General features: G+C 39.0%; 1 protein-coding gene across 4 annotated transcripts in view; it reads right to left on the reverse strand.

Moving 5' to 3' along the window:
- Positions 1 to 204: 204 nt before the first annotated feature.
- Positions 205 to 24,329, reverse strand: part of zmp:0000001200 (dedicator of cytokinesis protein 9) — a 90,392-nt gene continuing 66,267 nt past the window's right edge. For all 4 annotated transcript variants that reach the window (XM_056242424.1, XM_056242422.1, XM_056242423.1 and 1 more), the window contains 13 exons: positions 22,296 to 22,478; positions 21,090 to 21,203; positions 19,770 to 19,985; positions 19,622 to 19,679; positions 17,042 to 17,148; positions 15,276 to 15,398; positions 14,915 to 15,028; positions 12,863 to 13,009; positions 10,614 to 10,824; positions 9,416 to 9,606; positions 7,225 to 7,325; positions 1,255 to 1,393; positions 205 to 369 (listed from right to left, as the gene is read on the reverse strand). In XM_056242424.1, coding sequence (XP_056098399.1) covers positions 244 to 369; positions 1,255 to 1,393; positions 7,225 to 7,325; positions 9,416 to 9,606; positions 10,614 to 10,824; positions 12,863 to 13,009; positions 14,915 to 15,028; positions 15,276 to 15,398; positions 17,042 to 17,148; positions 19,622 to 19,679; positions 19,770 to 19,985; positions 21,090 to 21,203; positions 22,296 to 22,478 — 1,830 coding nt within the window. In that variant the 3' untranslated portion in view covers positions 205 to 243. The remainder of the gene's footprint in view (positions 370 to 1,254; positions 1,394 to 7,224; positions 7,326 to 9,415; positions 9,607 to 10,613; positions 10,825 to 12,862; positions 13,010 to 14,914; positions 15,029 to 15,275; positions 15,399 to 17,041; positions 17,149 to 19,621; positions 19,680 to 19,769; positions 19,986 to 21,089; positions 21,204 to 22,295; positions 22,479 to 24,329) is intronic.

Genomic DNA, 24,329 nt, shown 5'->3' on the forward strand with positions numbered 1-24,329 from the left:
ACACACACGCAGAGGACGTGTTTATAACATGTCGAAGCCGTCGCAGTTTGCTTGTGTGAGCCGTTCTTGCGTTCTTTTTTACTGTGGTTACTAATAAAACTGGCAAAATGGCCAACGGTAAAATACAGTTTTTGATGAAGTCTCCACAGGAAACAGTCGGAGAACCCCCGGACTCTTCCCTCGGCTCTCCTCCACTCCCGTGATGAGAGGTCGAAGGTCACGAGGTCAGCGCAGGGGTCAGGCTCACACCACTGAGGAGGAGTTGGGCAGGCCCTGGACGGTGGCGGCAGTGGGCGTCCCGCTGATGGCATTAAAGATGTGCAGTGAGTCTGGAAGAGGACTGCGCATCCCATCATCCACTGGGCAGATCTGTGGAGAGAGAGGAGGAATGAAGGATCAGAAATGATGCAGCGCTGCAGTGTCTACAACGCCCACTCTGATATCAACATCTTCTTCAATGATTGTGAGGTCAGATCTGCAGAATGCTGAATCCTGTGGACCATATATTCAAGAGAAATCAAACTGGCATGACGTCATTCTCAACAAAAACTGGCCAAAACTAAGTTTGTTTATTAAATTAACTTTCCAGAAAAGTTCTCTCCGGATGGTAAACACCTTTGTGTGGAAGCTGGTTTCCGCCACAGAACACATCTTAAAAAAAAAAAAAAATTATGTATCTCACAATTCTGACTTTTTTTCTTAGAATTGCATGTTTATATCTCACAATTCTGACTTAATAACACGCAATTGGGAGATATAAAGTCAGAATTGCGTGATTTAAAGTTGCAATTGTGTTATAAAGTCAGAATTGTGACATATAAACATGCAATTTCTTTTTTTCTCTTAGAATATGATTTTATAACTCGCAATTCTGACTTTATAACACACAATTGTGACTTTAGATCACGCAATTCTAAGAAAAAAAGTCAGAATTGCGAGATGTAAATCGCAATTGTGAGATAAAAAGTCGCAAATATCTTTGTGAATGTTTGATTGTGTGGCGGAGACGAGCTTGCACTTCTTTGAGGACATCACTGAGAAAGTATTTCAGACTCCTCTTTATCCTTACGTGAAGAACAGAAACAAGTTCTCGTGAGTGTGTGCGTGAGTTATGAGAAATGATTTACCATTCGATCTGACCATGAGAGCAAAAGAGGAACAGAAAACAGGGAGAGATTAAAGCATGTAAATCCGACAGAGACATGAAGTGTGTGTGTGTGTGTGTGTGTGTGTGTGTGTGTGTGTGTGTCTCACAGGCTCATGCATGATGGCGGAGAGCTCTTTGGTGAGATCTCTGTAGTTGGCCTTCATCTCGTCATGATACTCCTGCTGATCTTCCTTAATCAGACGCTCATTAACTGCTAACCCCAGACCACACGCCTCCACAAACTGCCTGCAGAACACACACACACAGGTCACACTTACATACCAGTCCACCTTTATATATGCATATATATATATATATACTGTATGCATGAAACTAGTTTTGTGGACAAATATACATTGTTCCAATTTATGAATTTCTTAGAGTGCAAAGGTGGGGATTTTGAAAAGCTCAAATATAAAATTTAAGGTTAGATTTATTTAAATAAAAAAATGAGTAATTTACTTAACATAATTCACATTTTTCACATTTACACACAGTGTTTTTGATTATTTCGTAGTTTCTTTCACCATTTTTAATCGTTAATTAAAAAGCTGTCTTGTAGTTCACTCGTAGTTCAATGTAATCTCATTAATACATATATATATATATATATATATATATATGTGTGTGTGTGTGTGTGTGTGTGTGTGTTTAACAAGACAAAAAACAAGCAAAATTAAAGCTGCTAGCAGCATTTAGCGGTGTTCAAGCAGTTAAGGCCTTTAAGGCCGTTAAGCACAAAAACATCAAAAGACATTAAGTTGTATGTAGCAAGCATTTAAACATTGACATCATAGATGGAATAGACCATGTTTTAGCATGATTTACCATGATATACCAAATTTAGTGTGATTTTTCATGATCTACAATGTTCCAGTATGATTTACCATGAATCTAGCATGATTTACCACAGTTTACCATGATTTACCATGTTATAGGATGATTTACCATGATATACCACATTCTAGAATGATTTACCAGGATTGTAGCATGATTTACCATGATTCATCACATTGCTAGCATGATTTGCCATGATCCACCATGTAATAGTAGTTTTTACTATGATTTACCATGTTTCTATCGTGATTTACCATGATTTACCACATTGCTGCATTGATGTGAAGGGCCAATAAAAATGAAGTGATACACTCTGACAAAAAATGATTGTGTTATAATAGTTAACATGGAAAAACTGGTTTGCTTTAGTGCTTTGATTTACTGTTGAAAATCAAGTGTGTCAAAATGAGAGTGAGCCAATAAGTGGTCTTCTACTGCCCTCTGCTGGCCATTCTACTTATTAATAAAGTGTTTTCACAGGTGCTTTTGCACTCATATGTAGACATTTGATCACACACACACACACACACACACACACACACACACACACACACACACACACACACACACACACACACAAAGTCATTATATAAATATATTTTAATGGTCTATAAGCATTTAATGTCTTTGCAAGCTATTAATCAGATTATTCAGCATTTATTCAGAAACCTAGGACTACACACACACATTCTGTTGTAGATACAGATATTTGAACTATGTGATGGAAAAAAGAAATGTTTACTGCAATTGTCCTTCAGGATTCATATTTCTCAATGCACTACAATATTCAGTTTACCATGGTTTGTCTTAGTTTACCTTGATGTTACCTTGTTGTGACCGAATGTTACACAATAATTTATCATGATATACCACATTCTAGAATGATTCAGCAGGATTGTAGCATGATTTACTATGATTTACCACGTTGTTAGCAATTATGTGAAGTTTCAGAACAGTAAAGTATGATTGTGTTATTATAGTAATTGTCACATAAGGTTATTTTTTAGTGTCTGAATATATGAATGCAAAAGCACATGTGAAAAGACTATTAATAAGTATAATGTCCAGCAGAGGGTAGTAGAAGACCACTTATTGCTATAGTACCACTTTTATTTTGAACTACTTGGTTTAATCAGTATCAGGGTTTCCGCGGGGTCATAAAAAGTCATAAAACGTCTTAAATTTAATAATAAGAATTTTAGGCCATAAAAACGTCCGGTTTTTCCATACAAGGTCATAAATTACATTTAGCCACGTCTTAAATTGATATGCTCATTCATTCATTATCGCGATATAATGTTTTCTCTATAAAACGATATCAAGAGTTCGATAAATGTTAGATCATGTTTATGCGCCAAAAGCGGAACGAAACTCATTTGAACCGCGCGCGCCTCACGGAGCGTTTATCCGCTCGGCTCAAAGTCCAAACGGCAGCGTAGCGCGATCAAGCTCACTAGAGCAGACGCGTTCTTTTACTGTCTATGGTTAACTTTGATCAGTCTCGATCACGAGATCCAGTGAGAAGCACTTGAATTCAGCGAAGAACACAAATGTCTCAGTGATTTAAACCAGTTTAAAGGCAGATGAAACAGCGCTGACGAACAGGAGAAACACTGTGCGCAACTATACAGTCAGAAAGCTTTTCCATCTACACATTTACATCCTTTACCATGGTTTTACTGTAACGTTAGCCTAGTAATATTAACTGCACCATGAAATGTGGGATACATATTGAATTGTATTATATTATTAATGTAGACAATGTATTAAAGGACTAATGGAATATAATTACAGTATTTATGTATTTAGGCTATAGCCTACTGTTTTTCATACATTTCATAAAGATACGTGCCATCAAAGTCAGGCAACACAAACCTGTTTCAAGACTTGAAACAATATCCCCCATTAGCACATGCAGAAACTAAGAAATTAATTTTGAAATAAGGATATTATTTTTGTTAAGGAAAAAATACAAATGTTTGAATGTTCTACCTCAGATTTGTGAAATGTTCACCTGTTTGGCAAGTGTTTGTCATGATATGTTTTGACAATAAAGAGTAGTTTAAAACCACAATTAACGCTCTGGTTTCTACAACTTTCAGTTAGGAACAAAAATCTGCCTTCAAAGTTCAAAGAAATAAAGAATTAACATTTATCGTCATAATTATCGATATTGACTGATATTATCGTGATAAGTGTTGTGTTGTTCCTGTGTTATTGATAAGGGAAAAGGGAGCCTTCAGTTTGTTACTCTTAAGAAAATGGAACCTTTAAATAATTAAACTTATTACTTTTAATGAAAGTCAATAAAAAAAGACTTTTGAAAGGAAGTTATTTTTCGTAATTCGAGTAGGTCATAAATTTAAATAATATTGGTCATAAAAAGGTCTTAAAAGGTCTTAAATTTGACTGACTAAACCCTGCAGAAACCCTGAGTATTGTGCACTAAAGCAAACCAGTCTTTCAATGTGAATACCATTATGCATGCTTACACACACACACAAACACACACACACACACAATTGTGGGTTATGATATTGTGAAAATCTCTTTTTGTGGTCCTTAAGCATTTCAGATATTTATTTGTGATGTAAAAATATTAAACTTTCTAATAAATCATTATTTAATATTATATTATAAGCATTTGTTTGTTAGCCATTGCTGAAAACTGGTTAAAAAAGATTAAAAATATCTAATGCTGTTGCTCCCTCTAGTGGACAACAGCGGTTTTACAGCCTACATAAACGGTTGAAATGAATTACAGGAAATTCGTTTTTTTTTTTACTTATATCTCGGGAACGAGAAAGTGAAAAAATCTGAAACTCAGAACTTAGATAGGGTTAGAGGAGCCCTCTTGAACAAGACCATCCCCGTGTTGCTGAGTGATTGCTGTCGGGAGTAATGTCCGTTTAAATGCATATCTTTGTGGGCTTATATCTCGGGAATGCCCAGGCCAAATCACACCAAACTCAAATCGAAGCTAGATGAGGACGAGCCCTTTCCAACAAGCTCTTCCACAAGGATCTAGATGGTGTGGATCAAGAGTTACAGCCGTTTCAAGTTGGGGTTCTCACAGATTAGCGATCCGCGGGGGGGGCGCTCCCGAGCCCCGCGACGAAAGATTTGGATCAAGATCCCCGAGAGGACCTTACCATCAAAATTTGAGCGGGCAGAGACTTTCCGTTTTCGAGTTATGAGTGAATTCGTGCTTGGGGGGGCGTGGCCCAATGTTTTACTTTCGTTTTGAGGCTTCCTGTGACAATTAATTATAGAGGCAAATTTTGTCTGATTTGTCTGAAATTTTTCAATGCCGTACAGAGTGATATTACACATGTTCTTGACCTTTTTTAAAGAAGATCTGAGCATTCATTTAAGAGATCAGCATTTACAGCCAATACAGGCAATTTGCCATAGGAAATGTATGGTTTTAAAGCTTTTTGACAGTTATAGCGCCAACTATGGTCCGATCTCCATGAAACTTTGCATGCTTCTTCACCATGTTATGACACATATGCTCACCAATTTTTGTTTAGTTCTGAGTTTTTATTTATGATTTATAGGCTTTTGTGTGTATTTTGACACGCCCCTTTTCTAAATGACCCTGTTATAGCCATACGAAAAATGCAAAAGTTCAACTTTTTTTCAATGATTATTGATCTAGAGAGTCCAGAGAATTGTCCTAGACTGGTCTGGTTCCAATCGGGCAAAAATCCAGGGACTAGTTCGCAAAAGTAGGTTTTTAACATATTCGTGAATATTTAATGAACGATTTGATTGACAGCAATGGTTCTAGAGGGAAAGTTGTTCATCCTGAGGAGATCTATCAAATGATATGCATATTTTCGGGATGTGTGCAACACCACGTGATTACAGAGCCGTAAAACTCGTTAGCGCCAACTAGTGGCCAATTTCTTTCAAAACTCTTACAGACCTCTTGGGCCATGAGTCAAACATGTCCGTCGAGTTTCGTTCCGATTGGCCTCCGTTAACCTTGTGTAATAGGTGCTCAAATTCATTGGCCGATGGCGGCCATGTTTTTTGAGTTACGCCAATTTCCTCATACACATACATGGCACCTTGGACCAAGACACTGCATACCAATTTTTAAGTCAATCGGACTAACGGTCAGGTGGTCATAGCCCGATTTAGGTTTTTTGTGTGTTATAGCGCCACCTAGTGTTAGGTCGACGCGATTTTTTTACTGTGACCTCAGATTGAACTCATACACATGTGTTCCAAGATTGGTGAAGATATCTCATTTACTTCTCGAGTTATAGCCATATTAGTAAAATAGGCTCCTCCCACAACGATCATTTTACTCCCCCTAGCGACCGTGAATCGAAAATTCAACTTTTTTTCAATGATTATTGATATTCAGACTCCAGAGAACATGTATGCATTTGTCTGGTTTTGATCGGGCGAAAAACCAGGGACTAGTTCGCAAAAGTAGGTTTTTGACAAAATTCAAAATGGCGGAAAAATTTGCATACCGGAAATGAAATCGGAGATATACGTTTTGTTCTTCAGGCCTCCAGCTTTCCAATGATATAAGACACTTGAGTCTACGACATACGGTTTAGGAGTTATGAGCAGTTTCGCGCAATTGATTGCTGTAGCGCCACCTATAGGCCAATCGGGGTCATACTTTCTGAGGCTCTCCTCGATTTTTGTACTACCATCTGACAAAGTTTCAGAGCTCCAGCACTTACGGTTTGTTCTGCACGATGCGTTTTACGGCAGAAGAATAATAATAATAATAATAATAATAATAATAATAAAAATCAGTACAAATACAATAGGTTTTCAGCACTTCGTGCTTGAACACCTAAAAACACGACAAGACAAACAAAAACAGAAGACAAAAAACAAAAACAAAGTTAAACAAAACAAAGTAAACAAAATAAGAAAAACAAAGCAGAACAATACAAGATGAGAAACAAAACCAAACAATAAATTAATATTTCTTATTATCAGTGTTGAACAGTTGTGCTGCTTCATAATTGTGTGGAAACCGATACACAACATTTTCAGGATTCTGTGATGAACAGAAAGTTCACAAGAACAGCATTAATCTGACATATAATCTTTTGAAACATTATGAATGTCTTTAATGTCACTTTTGATCAATGTGATGTCATTGCTGAATGATTAAAATAAAGCTTACTGCTGAAAAGCTTTTGAAGGATATTGTACATGCGTGTAGTGTTGTTAATATCCTCAGAGGAAGTGTGTGTATTTACCGAAACACTTCCTTCAGCTGTTTGACTTTGTTGTCTGGGTATTTCTTAGTGCTGGCATCATCCAGGAACGCCCTGGCGTACGCGAGAGGACCGGCGTTAACCTGGAGACGAGAGACGTTACAACCCTGTGTGTGTGTGTGTGAGCAGTGTGTGTGTGTGTGAGAGAGGTGTGTGTGTGTGTGTGTGTGTGTGTGTGTGTGTGTGTGAGAGAGTGAGTGAGTGAGTGTGGCCTGGTAAACCCTACGTTATGGGGACAAAATGTCCCCACAAGGATGGCAATATCCGATATCCTTGTTCGTGTGGGGACATTTTTTGGTCCCCATGAGGAAATCAGCTTATAAATCATACTAAGTGATGTTGTTTGAAAATGTAAAAATGCAGAATGTTTCCTGTGATGGGTAGGTTTAGGGATAGGGTTAGTGTAAGGGAATAGAATATACAGTCTGTACAGTATAAAAATCATTATGTCTATGGAAAGTCCCCATAAAACATGAAAACACAACATGTGTGTGTGTGTGTCTGTGTGTGTGTGTGTGTTTGTGTGTGTGAGAGAGTGAGTGAGTGAGTGAGTGTGTGTGTGTGTGTGTGTGTGTGTGTGTGTGAGCAGTGTGTGTCTGTGTGTGTGTGTGAGAGAGGTGTGTGTGTGGTGTGTGTGTGTGAGCAGTGTGTGTGTGTGTGTGAGGTGTGTGTGTGTGTGTGTGTGTGAGAGAGAGAGTGAGTGAGTGCGTGAGTGTGTGTGTGTGTGTGTGCGCACCTGCACACTGATGCTGCCCTGCAGTTTGAGCTGGAGCTGGATCATGTCTATGTGTGTGTGTGTGTGTGTGTGTGTGTGTGTGTGTGCGCACCTGCACACTGATGCTGCCCTGCAGTTTGAGCTTGAGCTGGATCATGTCTAGGTGTGTGTGTGTGTGTGTGTGTGTGTGTGTGTGTGTGTGTGTGCACCTGCACACTGATGCTGCCCTGCAGTTTGAGCTTGAGCTGGATCATGTCCACGTGTGTGTGTGTGTGTGTGTGTGTGTGTGTGTGTGTGTGTGTGTGTGTGCACCTGCACACTGATGCTGCCCTGCAGTTTGAGCTGGAGCTGGATCATGTCCACGTGTGTGTGTGTGTGTGTGTGTGTGTGTGTGTGTGTGTGTGCACCTGCACACTGATGCTGCCCTGCAGTTTGAGCTGGAGCTGGATCATGTCCACGTGTGTGTGTGTGTGTGTGTGTGTGTGTGTGCGCACCTGCACACTGATGCTGCCCTGCAGTTTGAGCTGGAGCTGGATCATGTCCACGTGTGTGTGTGTGTGTGTGTGTGTGTGTGTGTGTGTGTGTGTGCGCACCTGCACACTGATGCTGCTCTGCAGTTTGAGCTGGATCATGTCCACGTGTGTGTGTGTGTGTGTGTGTGTGTGTGTGCACCTGCACACTGATGCTGCCCTGCAGTTTGAGCTTGAGCTGGATCATGTCCACGTGTGTGTGTGTGTGTGTGTGTGTGTGTGTGTGTGCACCTGCACACTGATGCTGCCCTGCAGTTTGAGCTGGAGCTGGATCATGTCCACGTGTGTGTGTGTGTGTGTGTGTGTGTGTGTGTGTGTGTGTGTGTGTGTGTGCACCTGCACACTGATGCTGCCCTGCAGTTTGAGCTGGAGCTGGATCATGTCTATGTGTGTGTGTGTGTGTGTGTGTGTGTGTGTGCGCACCTGCACACTGATGCTGCCCTGCAGTTTGAGCTGGAGCTGGATCATGTCCACGTGTGTGTGTGTGTGTGTGTGTGTGTGTGTGTGTGTGCACCTGCACACTGATGCTGCCCTGCAGTTTGAGCTTGAGCTGGATCATGTCCACGTGTGTGTGTGTGTGTGTGTGTGTGTGTGTGTGTGTGCGCACCTGCACACTGATGCTGCCCTGCAGTTTGAGCTGGAGCTGGATCATGTCCACGTGTGTGTGTGTGTGTGTGTGTGTGTGTGTGTGTGTGTGTGTGTGTGTGCACCTGCACACTGATGCTGCCCTGCAGTTTGAGCTGGAGCTGGATCATGTCCACGTGTGTGTGTGTGTGTGTGTGTGTGTGTGTGTGTGTGTGTGTGTGTGTGCGCACCTGCACACTGATGCTGCCCTGCAGTTTGAGCTGGAGCTGGATCATGTCCACGTGTGTGTGTGTGTGTGTGTGTGTGTGTGTGTGTGTGTGTGTGTGTGTGTGTGTGTGCGCACCTGCACACTGATGCTGCCCTGCAGTTTGAGCTGGAGCTGGATCATGTCCACGTCGCTGCAGGAACACAGCTGCCGGATCTCCAACACCTTCTTGCTCATCTCGTCGATGGCCACCTCGATGGGGTTCAGGTCCACATGATGCTGGTACATCACTGCGATGCGCTTCTTCACGTACGGGAACGAGTGTGTGGCTGCGGAACACGGTTCACAGGATTCACCAATAAACTCACCAACAATAATTATTATTATTTATTTATTTTTGAATCGCTAGGACCCATTTCTTAATACTTGGGTAATAAAAAAATAAAAAAAACTCTTTACACAGTGAAATACCGGAACATAGTTGATATAGTTGAAGTATATTAATGCCAATATTTCAAGCTAGAAATGCATTTCATGCATCATTACATTCTGAGATGCGTTAAATTGACAGACTGAAGTTTGATCTCTTCAAAGACGACACTTGGCAGATTATTGCTGAAGTTTAAAGAAGAGAACTTAAATTTTACGTGTATTGTTATGAAAATGCACAAAAATACTTTTTTTTTACATTTTTATATGAAATATATATTTTCAAAATCACGTTTTACTCTAAAACTGCTGGAAAATCAAAGCCATAAATCTAAAAAGGTTGATATCTCATATCTCAAAAAATGAGCTATCAGTCAGATTGTGTTTGGCCGCAGTACCAAACGCTTCCACTAGATGAAATTATTCTCCCGTTCATTTCCAATGCGCTCATTTCTGAGTGTGACTATTTTTTACAGGACTATTGAACCTTTTCCAATCATGTCCATGATCTTTGTTGTGTTCACATTTACCAAGTTTCGTTCCATTCCAATGAAGCAAAAAAATTCTAAAACAACAAAATGTAAAACAATGTTTTGAAGAGCACCAGAGGGTTATTTGTTTGAATATAATGAACTCTTCTATGTGATGTTCTTTGTCCAGCTCTGCTCAGTGTGTTTGATGAGGTGCATCCTGGGATGCTTTTAAAGCGCACTGAAGGAGTTGACGTGTGCGCTGAGACACTGTAAGATAAGAGCTGTACTTTGTGATTGGGAAGATCATAAAACTGTAAGATTCAGATTCAGCCGACTCTCATGGGTCTCTCTGGAAGTGTCAGACACTTATCTCTAATGCAGTGGATCTCCTCTTCTCCATGTGGAGTATGCAGTGTGTAAGTGTGTGTACTCACTGGTCAGTATAGTCCTGCGTTTGCACTGTTCCTCTACGCCGCCTTGTTTTTTGCCTGAAACGGTGAACGGCATCTCGAAGACGAAGCGACGGATGTTGTGGCTCCTCTCGAAGTCAGTCTTCCTCTCCAGCAGCTCCTTCTCCTCCAGGAACGGGCTGACGTGAGTCACCTGGATGTAGGCGTACTTCGAGTCCAGATCCTTCGTGTTAATCTGCACCAAACAGAAAAGCACATTTAGCTAATCGGCAGTTCTGGGCCTCATGCTAGTAAAGATACACCGCTCGATGACGTCTACATTTAACGGCAAACACAAATCCTGAGGCCTATCTCTTAATGTTCTAGAAAAACATACTCCAGGTAGTATACCGTAACAATTTAAATGTACACATTGCAGCTTAAGTAAGTGGGTAAGTGAGTGAGTAAGTGAGTGAGTAAGTAAGTGAGTGAGTAAGTAAGTAAGTGAGTGAGTAAGTAAGTGAGTGAGTAAGTAAGTGAGTGAGTAAGTAAGTGAGTGAGTAAGTAAGCGAGTAAGTGAGTAAGTAAGCGAGTAAGTAAGTGAGTGAGTAAGTAAGTAAGTGAGTGAGTGAGTAAGTGAGTGAGTAAGTAAGTAAGTGAGTGAGTAAGTAAGTGAGTGAGTAAGTAAGTGAGTGAGTAAGTGAGTGAGTAAGTAAGTGAGTGAGTAAGTAAGTAAGTGAGTGAGTAAGTAAGTGAGTGAGTAAGTAAGTGAGTGAGTAAGTAAGTGAGTGAGTAAGTAAGCGAGTAAGTGAGTAAGTAAGCGAGTAAGTAAGTGAGTGAGTAAGTGAGTGAGTAAGTAAGTGAGTGAGTAAGTAAGCGAGTAAGTGAGTAAGTAAGCGAGTAAGTAAGTAAGCGAGTAAGTGAGTGAGTAAGTGAGTGAGTAAGTAAGCGAGTAACTGAGTAAGTAAGCGAGTAAGTAAGCGAGTAAGTGAGTGAGTAAGTAAGTGAGTAAGTAAGTAAGTAAGTAAGTGAGTGAGTAAGCAAGTAAGTGAGTAAGTAAGCGAGTAAGTAAGTGAGTGAGTAAGTGAGTGAGTAAGTAAGCAAGTAAGCGAGTAAGTGAGTGAGTAAGTAAGCGAGTAAGTGAGTAAGTAAGCGAGTAAGTAAGTGAGTGAGTAAGCGAGTGAGTAAGTAAGTGAGTAAGTAAGCGAGTGAGTAAGTAAGCGAGTAAGTGAGTAAGCGAGTGAGTAAGTAAGTGAGTAAGTAAGCGAGTGAGTAAGTAAGCGAGTAAGTAAGCGAGTGAGTAAGTAAGCGAGTGAGTAAGTAAGCGAGTGAGTAAGTGAGTAAGCGAGTGAGTAAGCGAGTGAGTAAGTAAGTGAGTAAGTAAGTGAGTGAGTAAGTAAGCGAGTAAGTGAGTAAGCGAGTGAGTAAGTAAGTGAGTAAGTGAGTGAGTAAGTAAGCGAGTGAGTAAGTAAGCGAGTAAGTAAGTGAGTGAGTGTGTGAGTAAGTAAGTTAGTAAGTGAGTGAGTAAGTAAGCGAGTAAGTTAGTAAGTGAGTCAGTAAGTGAGTAAGTAAGCGAGTAAGTGAGTAAGTAAGCGAGTAAGTGAGTAAGTAAGCGAGTAAGTGAGTAAGTAAGTGAGTGAGTAAGCGAGTAAGTGAGTAAGCGAGTGAGTAAGTAAGCGAGTGAGTAAGTAAGTGAGTGAGTAAGTGAGTGAGTGAGTAAGTAAGTAAGTGAGTGAGTAAGTAAGCGAGTGAGTAAGTGAGTGAGTAAGTAAGCGAGTGAGTAAGTAAGTAAGTGAGTAAGAAAGCGAGTGAGTAAGTAAGCGAGTGAGTAAGTAAGTGAGTAAGTAAGCGAGTGAGTAAGTAAGTGAGTGAGTAAGTGAGTGAGTAAGTAAGTGAGTAAGTAAGTAAGCGAGTGAGTAAGTAAGTAAGTGAGTAAGTAAGCGAGTGAGTAAGTAAGCGAGTGAGTAAGTAAGTGAGTGAGTAAGTGAGTAAGTAAGTAAGTGAGTGAGTAAGTAAGCGAGTGAGTAAGTAAGTGAGTAAGTAAGTAAGTGAGTAAGTAAGTAAGCGAGTGAGTAAGTAAGTGAGTGAGTAAGTGAGTAAGTAATAAGTGAGTGAGTGAGTAAGTGAGTGAGTAAGTAAGCGAGTGAGTAAGTAAGCGAGTGAGTAAGTAAGTGAGTAAGCGAGTAAGCGAGTGAGTAAGTAAGTAAGAACTCTATTGGTCTTGGCCAGGATAATCTGCAATATGGACCAGACTTTATTCTGAATATTCGATACTGTAACTGTATGTTTCTTACCTTGCCAGAGTCCTGGATCATTCGGACATTCTCCGCTCCAAACTTGTCTGAATAGAGTTTGAGGAGTCTTTGTGAGACCTCAGACAGTGGCGTGAATTTGGGCTCCTTATATATGTATTCTTTCCCATCTTCATCCTCGAAGAACCCCTGAAACAACAAGCGAATCTGAATCAATCAGAAGAACGCGTTAAAACTCAACTTTAAGAAACCTGCTGCTCACCAGCTAGACATAAAAAGGCCAATTGCCGACTAATTTTTAAATACTAAATTAGTCACAGGAAACACATATTTACAACAGCACTCGGGAAATACTGGGATGTAGAAAGACTGTAATGTTTAGATGATAACTCCTAATAATGACAGAGGGATTATGATGACTTCCAGAGCCAGCAGGACGACACACACACACACACGTGAAACTCGGGTCCGTTTACCTCGTTGATCTCAGAGTCATTACACTGGTACTGCTAGAGACAGAAACACCCATCAGTGACACACACACTTTTCACAACATCTTTCATTACGCTTCAGGGATGGTCATTGGTTAATTCACTATACTGTATGCCAGTTTATCACATTTCTACTAATATTTGCTGACAAAAGACATTATGGAAGCTCGTTTCTGCCACAGAATAAAACATTTTAAAAGATAATTGCGACTTTTTATCTCGCAATTCTGACATTATAACGTAATTCTTTCTGAGAAATAAAGTCAGAATTGTAACAAAAAGTCAGTTATCTTTTAAAATGTTTTATTCTGTGGCGGAAACAAACTTCTATACATTATATTATTGTGTCAGAAGAGTAAGTGATTGATTAGACATTACAAAACGTGGCTTTAGAAGTCAAATTTGTTTCCATATCACTGAATAGAAGACTATTACTGGCCAATAAATGCATACACTTTCCCTGAAAAAGTACACTTTAATACACTTTTGAAAAGAGTACTTATTATGGAAATAATTTCCTTTAAAAAATAAACTTGTGCAAACTGAATGTTTTTAGACACTTAATTTGCAATTAAATGAAAATCATAGTTTAAATTTATATTAAATGCAATTAATGAACTTTAGTGTGACTTTTGACTCAGTTAAGATGAACTTAAGTACATAAGTATCTTCATATATGTAATTTCACAATTACTTCTATTGTCTTTGAAATATGGATAAAGCATAGCTGAATGTATTGACAAACCTTTATGAACATTTAAAATAGACTTCTCATTTACATTGAATCTTGGACGTCATGCATTTAAATATATTTGTAATTACAATATATGAAAAGTTATAATCAGGTATTTTACATGTGCTTTAGTGTGTTAGTCAACACATCAAAATAAGTGAACTTCTTTAAAGCACGGCAAAAGATTATTAGAAACAGTGATTTAAAAGAAAAAAGCCTTTTTTTAAGTGTGCTTAAGTGTGTTAAGAAACAGTCATGAAACTGTACTCTCTTTAAGTGCACTTAAATGGCCTTTTATTTCAGTAATATTATATTATCTGCAAGTACAGTTTTTTTTTTTAAATACACTCTTAAGATTTGAAGTAAACTACAAGTGCACATTCAATACAATCAAGTGCACTTCTTTTCCTCAAGTGTTATTTATTAATTTACTGTAAATTTGAACCAAAAAATCTTGATGTTGATCAAAAAAGCTGATAGTCTCGTGGGCGGCGCTCCGACATTGTGCTTTGGACAATAGAAGTGGACCCCCCTCTCTCCCACTTCACTTCTCTACTCAATACTATCCTATCCCAATAGAAAGGCAGAGAAACAGCCAAAAAAAAAAAAAAACTTCAGACATGTTACCAACAAAATACAAACGTATATCTTATCGCAGATACGCACTTCTGTTATGATCAAACTGGAGCATGCTAGTACTGACTGTAGCCTCTGATATCCCACACATTCATGTTTACACCCAAAGCGGAGCACAATAAATAAGAGTTCATAAGAGTCCAGGCCACACAAGCCGAGCTCAAACACACAGCCTTCAGACAGATAACAGATAAACACGAGAGATGGAGAGATGAGGAGTGTGAAGAGACTCACCTGACCGAAGAACGCCACTCTGAAGTATGTTCCCAGCAAGCGCTTGCCCGTGTGCATGACCTCTGTGACCTTACTGTAGGCCCGGTGCAGCGTGTCATACAGGTGAGACAGTTTCTGACACACACACACACACACACACACACACAGCTTACCAATCACATCTTTACAGCTCACATTTGTTAACACTTTATTTTACTATGTCCTTGTAGTTACTATAGTAATAACTAGAGTTACATGCAACTAACCCTAAATTAAACTGTAATTCAACATTCATCACTCATCGAGAAGCAGTTACTAAACAACTCATCTCACAGTCTGTGTGAACATCCTGAGACATATATCAGTGTGTTTACTGCTGTACCTCAAAATCTCTGCGTTTCTCATAGATGGGAATGATGAGTTTGTAGATGTCAGAGATGAGCTCGTATCGCTCGGCTTTCCATAACCCGTCAGCACACGCTTCCAGAAGCTCCATCAGGACGTCCTGCGAGAAACAAGCCAGAGTCATCAGCTCTCAGGTGTTTAATCACGGGTGTTCTGCTGAAGTTCACACAGGAGTCGCATCAGAGGAACCGCAGGTGTAGAGAATCACATCAGCATGAGCTTTCAGTATCATTGAGATATTTTTTTTAATATTTAGAATTTCTGCATTTAAATTTTTTAAGTTTGTTTTTGTCATTGTTATTAATTACGGTTTATTTAAAAATATATGTTTGTATGTGTATCATTTATAATAAATATATATATATATAATTTTCTATTTATATTAAAATAATTTATATTATTATTTATATACTATTTATATTATTAAATAATATTTTTTAATATTATTTATATACTATATTTTTTTCTGTTTTATTTTTATTTTTAGTACATAAAGTAAGGGTTATTATCATTAACTTAAACTAAAACTATTCAAAACATTTTGGCTAATTGAAATAAAGCTCAAATAAAATAAAATATAAATATTAACTGAAAAAACGTCTAAATGAAAAGTAGATATGCTTCCTTGGCAATAAACTGAATAAAAGTTTAAGCACTAAAATTATTAACTGGAAAATAAAACTGAAATAAATATATTAAAATAAAACTAAATATATTAAACCTTTACAGCACTTTTTTTTTTAAATATTAAATAAATAAATAAATAAATAAAATGACAAAAGCAAAAAACGAAATTACTAAAAACGAAACTAAAATGAACATGAAAACTGAAAATATATAAATAAAAGCTAACACTAAAACTAAAATAACACCGTATTAAGTTAAACTAAAAAAGAAAAGTTGCTTTGCCAACTGGTTAAAATAAAATAAGCTCAAGTTTGATTGTTTATGTGATTTCAAGTAAGGTTTATTTCGGTCGACTATAATAACCCGCTTCAAACTGTGATGTGAAATGAATCGTGTTTTATCTCTCAGTCAAAGTGCAGGGCTGATGGTTGAGTGTCATCCGTATGGAGATAAGCTCACTGATAATCACCATCACACACATGGATTATTCCTTTATTGCTTCCCTCTTTTACAGCACTAATATTAAACTAAACCTTCACGGACACTATAATACTGGATCCTAACCTGGTCCGACCTGACAAACAATGCGGGACATTTTGTTGATCACTGCCTCCAGTGAAATCTTGTTGGGCCTCGCAAATAAATATTAAACATTAAATATGTTCTGATTGGCTGTGAGTGTGTAGCAGTTGTGCATTCACACCGCGCCTGTTAGGACACATGGACACTCAACGTGAACTAGAAACAATGGACCTCTATGGAGTTATTCATGTGTTGTGTGTATTTCTGCAGTGCTCTTTACTCGGATCATGAGCAAAACAAATACACATTCAATATACACTTTATGGACTTAATATCACTTAATTTGTCACATTGTTGCTGCTTACTTTTGATTCTTAAATTCCAGCGTGCAAATGACTTCACTGTAGGTTTTTTTTTTATTTTTTTTTATTGAACTTGTTTCTCCTTCATCCTGCTTCTGATAGCAGCTAAAAGGAGCTTTTCTCTTCACTCCATCTCTTATATCGTGGGCATTTTCTTTCTGTTGAGCCGATGGATGTTTGCGTCACCTGTGATGTGAACGAACGGCCCGTTTGCTGTCAGACAGATATTCACCTCATTAAAGTGAACGTCCTGCATCCCCACGTCTTCCATCATAGACGCTTCTTCATCAATGTTTGGTGTGACCACTCTGAACGCTGAACAGCCCTGTTTAAACATGCCTGCACAAACACACACACACACATCACTTCAAAATCTGTCAATATAACAACTGACAGTTGCATGATAACGTCAGATAGAAAAGGTGAAAGATTGTTTGGATTGAGTCCTGCTGATTAACCCTTAACTCTTAGAAGTGCAGCAAACGTGAGTAATACGCCGAGTGATGACTTATTATCAGCAGAGGCTTTATCAGACAGAGAGATATGATGACAAGAAAGTGAGAAAGGAAATCAGTCTGGTGTGGAAACCTTACACATACTAATCATGATGAGTAATTACACGTGTGTCCTTGGATTAAACATTAACTTCTCATGTTTTTAACGAAAATGTTAATCATTTGGATTCTTTCTATGACATAGGAATACAAATATATAAGATCTATCCGTTTATTATTTTTATTTTCTTACAGAGGCCATTGAATGCTTTTTTTTCTTTTTTAAAATGTTTTTCTTTTCCTTTAGTGTGTACTGTGTCTATTTGTGCAGAGCTTAGACCTGCCTAAAACCCTCGATCCAAGTCCAGACTCACCAAACCTCTGCAAACGTCCACGTCATAATGTGAAATATTAGCATAATGCTGGTCAGAGAGAGAAGACGAGGCTTTAGTGAAGTGTAGTGTAGTCACTGTGTGTTTGCATGTGGAAGCAAAGCCCTTTAGTTTGGCCGTCCGAAACCGGATGAAATCAGGAATCAGTGGTTTAGACTCACTGTTCTTAAGCAGTGCGACCCAAACGTTTGCTTGTGCACAGCACATCTTCCTGAACCCGGGAGAGTAAAATGTCGTCTGTACACAAGTTGTGCTTGCGATCGGCTTGATCATCCGCATTTTCAGAATCGGGCTTGAACTGATATATTAATACAGACGACATTATTAACTGTGTGTTTACAGGTGCTTCAGAAGCTGAAGCTCACGATCATGACGTCACATTCCCGACACACACTTGAGAAGTCTGGCCAATCAGAGCCCTCTGAGCTGTTCAGGAGGAGGGGCTTTGCAGAGATCAGTGTGTTTCAGACAGACTGAGAGTAGAGGTGCTGCAATAATGTAGTGTGTGAAAAATAATGTTTTTTTTTTACTTAAACCCTAATGTTCAAAATGATAAATTGGTTTAAGTAGTGTGAACTTAAATTAAACAAATTAGTTAAATCAAATTGACTTTTATTTTCTTTTATTTTGAGTTCACAAAACTGACATTTTAAGTAATCTGAATTGTTTCATTGTTTTGAGTTTCATGAACTTTAAATTTAGACAAACTTAAATTTAACTGAAATTCCCAGCATGCTTTGCCATGACACTCAAAAGGCAGAGTAAATGCTAAAATGATTAGTGATATATAATGTTTTAATGAGCAAGATGAATGTTAAGTGGGAAATGTATCAGTGTTTAATGTTTAGCGATGTTCATTTAGAAGAGTTTCTGTTGTGTTGGGTTTTTGGGGAGGTTACATGCAGCACAAACCTGGGTTGAGAACAGATATATGTTACATGCTCTACATTGTCATACTCATTGCTTTGCCATGTTAATGGTATCAAAGCATTGTGTTACCAATTAGCAAGTTAGCATTTACTGAATTAGCTAGTTAAAGCTAGCCCTGTTTCCACTACTAAAATGATATATCAAAAAGTTGAGATTACAATAATTTTAAGTTAAATGCATGAATTATTTTACTCAAATATTTAAAGCCAGTTGTTAAGTTCTGCTAACTTAAACTTTGAATTTCTTACACTTTCTTATGTAACTGATTACCTTTTAATACAGTAAAAAATGCAAAATAGCAGTTTTCTATGTGAATATATTTAAAAATGTAATGTATTCCTGTGATCAAAGCTGAATTTCCAGCATCATTACTCGGAGACTCAATGTACCAGTGTTTAATGTTTAGCGATGTTCATTTAGAAGAGTTTCTGTTGTGTTGGGTTTTTTGGGGAGGTTACATGCAGCACAAACCTGGGTTGAGAACAGATATATGTTAAATGTTCTACATTGTCATACTCATTGTTATGCCATTGCCATGTTAATGGTATCAAAGCATTGTGTTACCAATTAGCAAGTTAGCATTTACTGAATTAGCTAGTTAAAGCTAGCCACTACTAAAGTTATTTATCAAAAAGTTGAGATTACGATAATGCATGAATTATCTTACTCAAATATTTAAAGCCAGTTCTTAAGTTTTGCTAACTTAAACTTTGAATTTCTTCACTTACACTTTTTTATGTAACTGATTACCTCAAAAAACTATTTGTTTTGCCAACTTATTCGAGTTTACAGTGTATTTTAATACAGTAAAAACTGCAACATAGCTGTTTTCTATGTGAATATATTTAAAAATGTAATGTATTCCTGTGATCAAAGCTGAATTTCCAGCATCATTACTCCAGTCTCCAGTGTCACATGATCATCCTTTTAACATCTTCACGGGAAAATGACTAAGCTGGCCATGTGTGTGTGTGTGTGTATCGGTGTGTGTCTAACCTTTCCTCCTCAGGTACTCGGCCACCAGCGCTGCAACGTGCACATAACACATGGCTGCCTGCAGAGACCAAACCAGACAACATGAGCTCCAGCGTAGGTCACACATGCAGGTGTGTGTGTGTGTGTGTGTGTGTGTGTGTGTGTGTACCTCAGACAGGTCCCCGTTCTTCACATGTATACGAGCCATGCTGTCCAGCCAGGTCTTGCGGAGCTCAGGTGTGCTGGCGTAAGACTTGGCCAGACTGTACTGCAGGTCCACCAGCATCTCCGGGTCCCTCTCGTGCTCCTTCATCTGAGCCGTGGCCATCAGAACAGTCCGGATCTTCTTCGTCAGGTCTTTCACGTCTGACGGGAATGCTGTGCTCTACAGGAGACGGATGATGACTGTGTGTTAATGTGTAACTTTCAGAGTTTGAGTAGAACTTAAAGAGGACCTATTAAAGGAACAATATGTAAGTTTCCGCCACCAGAGGTCGCATTTTCAAAACTATAACAAAGGCGAAGCTTGATGATACAATGAAGGAGAGTGGAACGATGGGAGATGTCGTTTTCACCATCCAGAGATGTAGGCGATGTAATTCACAAATCATGTTCACTGATGAGGTAATAAAATTGTTTTTGTATCATCTGTACGTTTGATCACACCATTTTATGTCATCGTAATGCATTAGCTGCAAGGAACATGAAATGTAATGCTATATTAGCCTGTTATGTGACGTCATTGATAGGCGACAATGACAAGGGAAAATCCTTAAACTTACAAATCCTTGGGAACTTATGGGATAATGTAAGTACACAACTGCACGAAATATATCATACTGTGGAAGTGGCTTTTGAACATTTTATTACAAAAATCTTACATATTGTATCTTTAAGTGTTGATGTAGTTTCAGGCTCTACTAGAACAGGTTTTCCTGCTTGAATGTTGATTATTCTCCTCATATTCTCCATTGTTGCGGCTCCTCTCTTCCCAGTCTGTCAGTAACGCTCTGTTTACTTCCTGTCTCTATGAAGCCCCTCCTTCTGAAAAGCACACTGTGCTCTGATTGGTCGGCTGGATCAGTGTGTTGTGATTGGTCGAATGCTTCGAGTGTGTTTGGGAAATGCCCCGCCCCTTATCATAACCGCCAGGTTTAACACACTACTAACTCACTCAACCAGGCCCCGCCCCTTTATTCTGCGTATGAATTATTTAAATGAGGAATATCGTGACGTGTTCGTTCCCGGGAGAAACTCAAGACTACAATGGAGGTGTTTCAGGAGTTCAGAAACACTGACACTGATATAGAGGAGAACTCCCGCTGGAGGGACTTTGTGCTCACAAAAAAATCTAAATACTTTTGGATGCCACTTTTAATATTGTTTTCTATAGCCATAAACGACATCACTTCCTCCATAATCGGCTCTGTGTCTAATCTTTGCTCCAGGATCGAGTGTTTGCGTATGAGAGTATTGGAAAGGAACTAACTTTGATGGTTTTGTCACTGTTGGCACAGTTGTTGATGACGGACAGAGACTGCTGGAACCGTGTCCCTCCTATTCCGATGACATCAGCGATCAGCTGACTGACGCCGATCACCACCTGAGGAATCACAGATATCACTGATGACATAGTTATGATGACATCATCACATGCTGCTGCCATCTACTCTTAAAAGACCGGATGAAATAATCGATTCGTATATGAATCGCGATTCTTTCTTCGACCGATTTGCATCGATTCACAAATAAAAAAAAAAATCGATTTTCTAAAGTGTTAGACTTCTTTAATTTCGCAGTACTACTCAAAGTTACTTAAAGTTATTGATGTTAATCACAATAAGCCGCGAACAAGGACTCAATGCGGTCTCGAATTCAGTTCTCTTTCACAGCTACACACACAATTATGTCAAAATGACTTTGGAGTATATAAATGTAAACAGAGTCTGTTATGTCCTACGCAAACTAAAACAAATGGGAGAAAATCGGATGTGTAACAGTATATTAGATCAGCGCATTCATTCTTAAAGGGACAGCAGCCTCATAAACTGCTGCCATCCGTTTCATTAATGTTAATAAAAAAAAAATTGATTTTTTTTGTCAATATGAATCAATATAAATTTAATTCATACAGTGAAGACTATACAGTGTTTTATTTTTACATTTGATTATTCAATTTTGGTAGTATTTATTACTACATGTTAAATAAACCTATGCTACTGTACCTAAAGTTATTTTTCTATAGTATTTGTCCTATTGTAATCTGCTTCTTTGTCTCTGTTTTTAATATCAAAAATAAAATAAAATTGCCTACCCCGCTTTAATACAGAAGACTGTGTGTAATGATTGTAGTCGGCTTAAAGGGCATTTGTTTTATAATATTGGGTAGACTAAAATGGGAAGAAAAACTAAATCAATTTCAAGGTTCACATTTAATTCAGTAGGATTTTTTTCCTTCTAGACCTATTAAACTGTCTACCGCAGTCAAATAAGAAAAGTAACACAAAACCGTAACCTACAATCATATCTATGCACATATCGAATCGAAATTTGATTTAAAATCGAGAATCGTTTTTTTTTATCGAATCGTGACCTCAAGAATCGATTTGAATCAAACCGTGAGAAACTAAAAGATTCCCAGGCCTCCTGCGGACCCATCCGGGCACTGTGATGTCAGGGTCACATGTCACTGCACCTGCAGGTGTGTGCGGACGAAGGACTTGCGTCCCGTGTAGTCGAAGTTGCTCTTCATGAGGAAGTAGAGCAGGTGAGCCGCGTCACTGCGGATGCAGCTCAGTTTGGAGTTACAGCACTTCAGGATCTCATAGCAGAAGGACGCGCACATATCCGCTCGGCCCTCGAAGAACGTGCATGGAAACTGGACACACACACACACACGAAAACAGCAGCGTGAACATCCTTCAAAATGAACTTAATGGATGTATATTATGTCATACAGGTTTGAAATGAAATCATTTTTTAAAGGGGTCATGAACTGAGAATTACAATTTTCCTTGATCTTTTGACAGTTAAGAGGTTGTTGTACTATAAAACTATCCTGTAAGTTTAAAAACAAAAAGCTTTTATTGAAACCAAGGCCAGAAAACGACAGGATCTCAAAAGTGGAGACTTGTGACGTCACAGGGCAGCGAAAGACTATCAACGCCAGCGTCTACATCAGCGGGTCTTTGGCTCCGCCCACTGGAGCGTTAGTGAAAAGTGACATGAGAACGAGGAAGATCCACACAGGACCAATACCAGTACCTTCCAAACGATCCTAATGCTAGGAAAGTGGGTTTTGTTTTCAACAATGTGGATGACTCAGAAGTGCATTATTTGGCAAGCCATCAGCCATATCACCCTGTAGCCCAAGACTGGTTGCCCACTGAAGCTAAGCAGGGCTGAGCCTGGTTAGTACCTGGATGGGAGACCTTCTGAGAAAACCAGGTTGCTGCTGGAAGAGTTGTTAGTGAGGCCAGCAGGGGGCGCTCACCCTGTGGTCTGTGTGGGTCCTAACGCCCCAGTATAGTGACGGGGACACTATACTATCAAAGAGCACCGTCCTTCGGATGAGACGTTAAACCGAGGCCCTGACTCTCTGTGGTCATTAAAAATCCCAGGATGTCTTTCGAAAGAGTAGGGGTGTAACCCCAGCATCCTGGCCAAATTTGCCCAGTGGCCTCTGTCCATCATGGCCTCCTAATCATCCCCATGTATATATACAGGGCTGGACTGGGACAAAAAATCGGGCCGGGCATTTTGGCCCAGACTGGCCCACTATATAACACAACCGAACTTTGCACGCCCTTGAATATGTATACCAACTCCTATTAAAACCACTAATGCCATAAGTGAATAGGAGTGAGTAAGAGTTAACCGATGAAATAACTACTAAGTTGAACTATACTCCACAGTGATGAATCCTAAAGAAAGCTATAAGCTGGGATAGCAATACCGGTTTTTCCCACAGGATTTTGGGAAATCTGTGGTGAGTGCACCTCTGTCCCTCTAGGGGGGTTCGGGGGCATGCCCCCCTGTAAGAAAATGTTGTGCTTTTTAATGTTAAATTCATCAATCTGGTGCACTTTAAGAGTTAAAAATAAAGAGCTCCGACCCATATTCAGTGTGCAAATTGAACAAAGAAAAACTCAAAACTCTTTTAGTTGTGATATAGTGTCTGTCTACATTACACTACTACATAATAATAGTTATAATATTAATCCCATGACAGTAATAGCCATATGTTGTAAAACAAATGCACTGAAAAATAAAAGCAATTTTCATAAATAGTTTCGTACTAATTTCTATACAGAGAAGAACATGATCTTTTATTTTGACGGAAACGGCATCGAGCTTTTATTTTGAAGAATAATATGGTTTACAAACTCATTACTCATTATTGTCTCATTACAATTCTAATCAAATGCGTAATCGTCAAATATGCAGATGTGTAAATAATGCGTAACTGGGTAGTGGGTTCCTACATAGCCTAATGGTGTGTTCACACCGAACGCGAATTTAATTATTTGGGCGAGTAGATTACATACAAAGTCAATGCAAAGACGCGAATAGACGCATCATTTGCGCCGGGCGTTGCGAATGACGCGAATTGGGCGATGCGTTTGCCGCGAATGTCTTCCGCGCAAGTTGAAAAATGTGAACTCGAGCGAATGTTCAAGCGTCTAACTAAACGCGATAGACACGTATTTGACGCTCTATTCGCGTTCGG

Source organism: Rhinichthys klamathensis, unplaced genomic scaffold (assembly GCF_029890125.1).
Source record: "Rhinichthys klamathensis goyatoka isolate OS25496 unplaced genomic scaffold, OSU_Roscu_1.1 h1tg000726l_1, whole genome shotgun sequence".
NCBI lineage: Eukaryota > Metazoa > Chordata > Actinopteri > Cypriniformes > Leuciscidae > Rhinichthys > Rhinichthys klamathensis.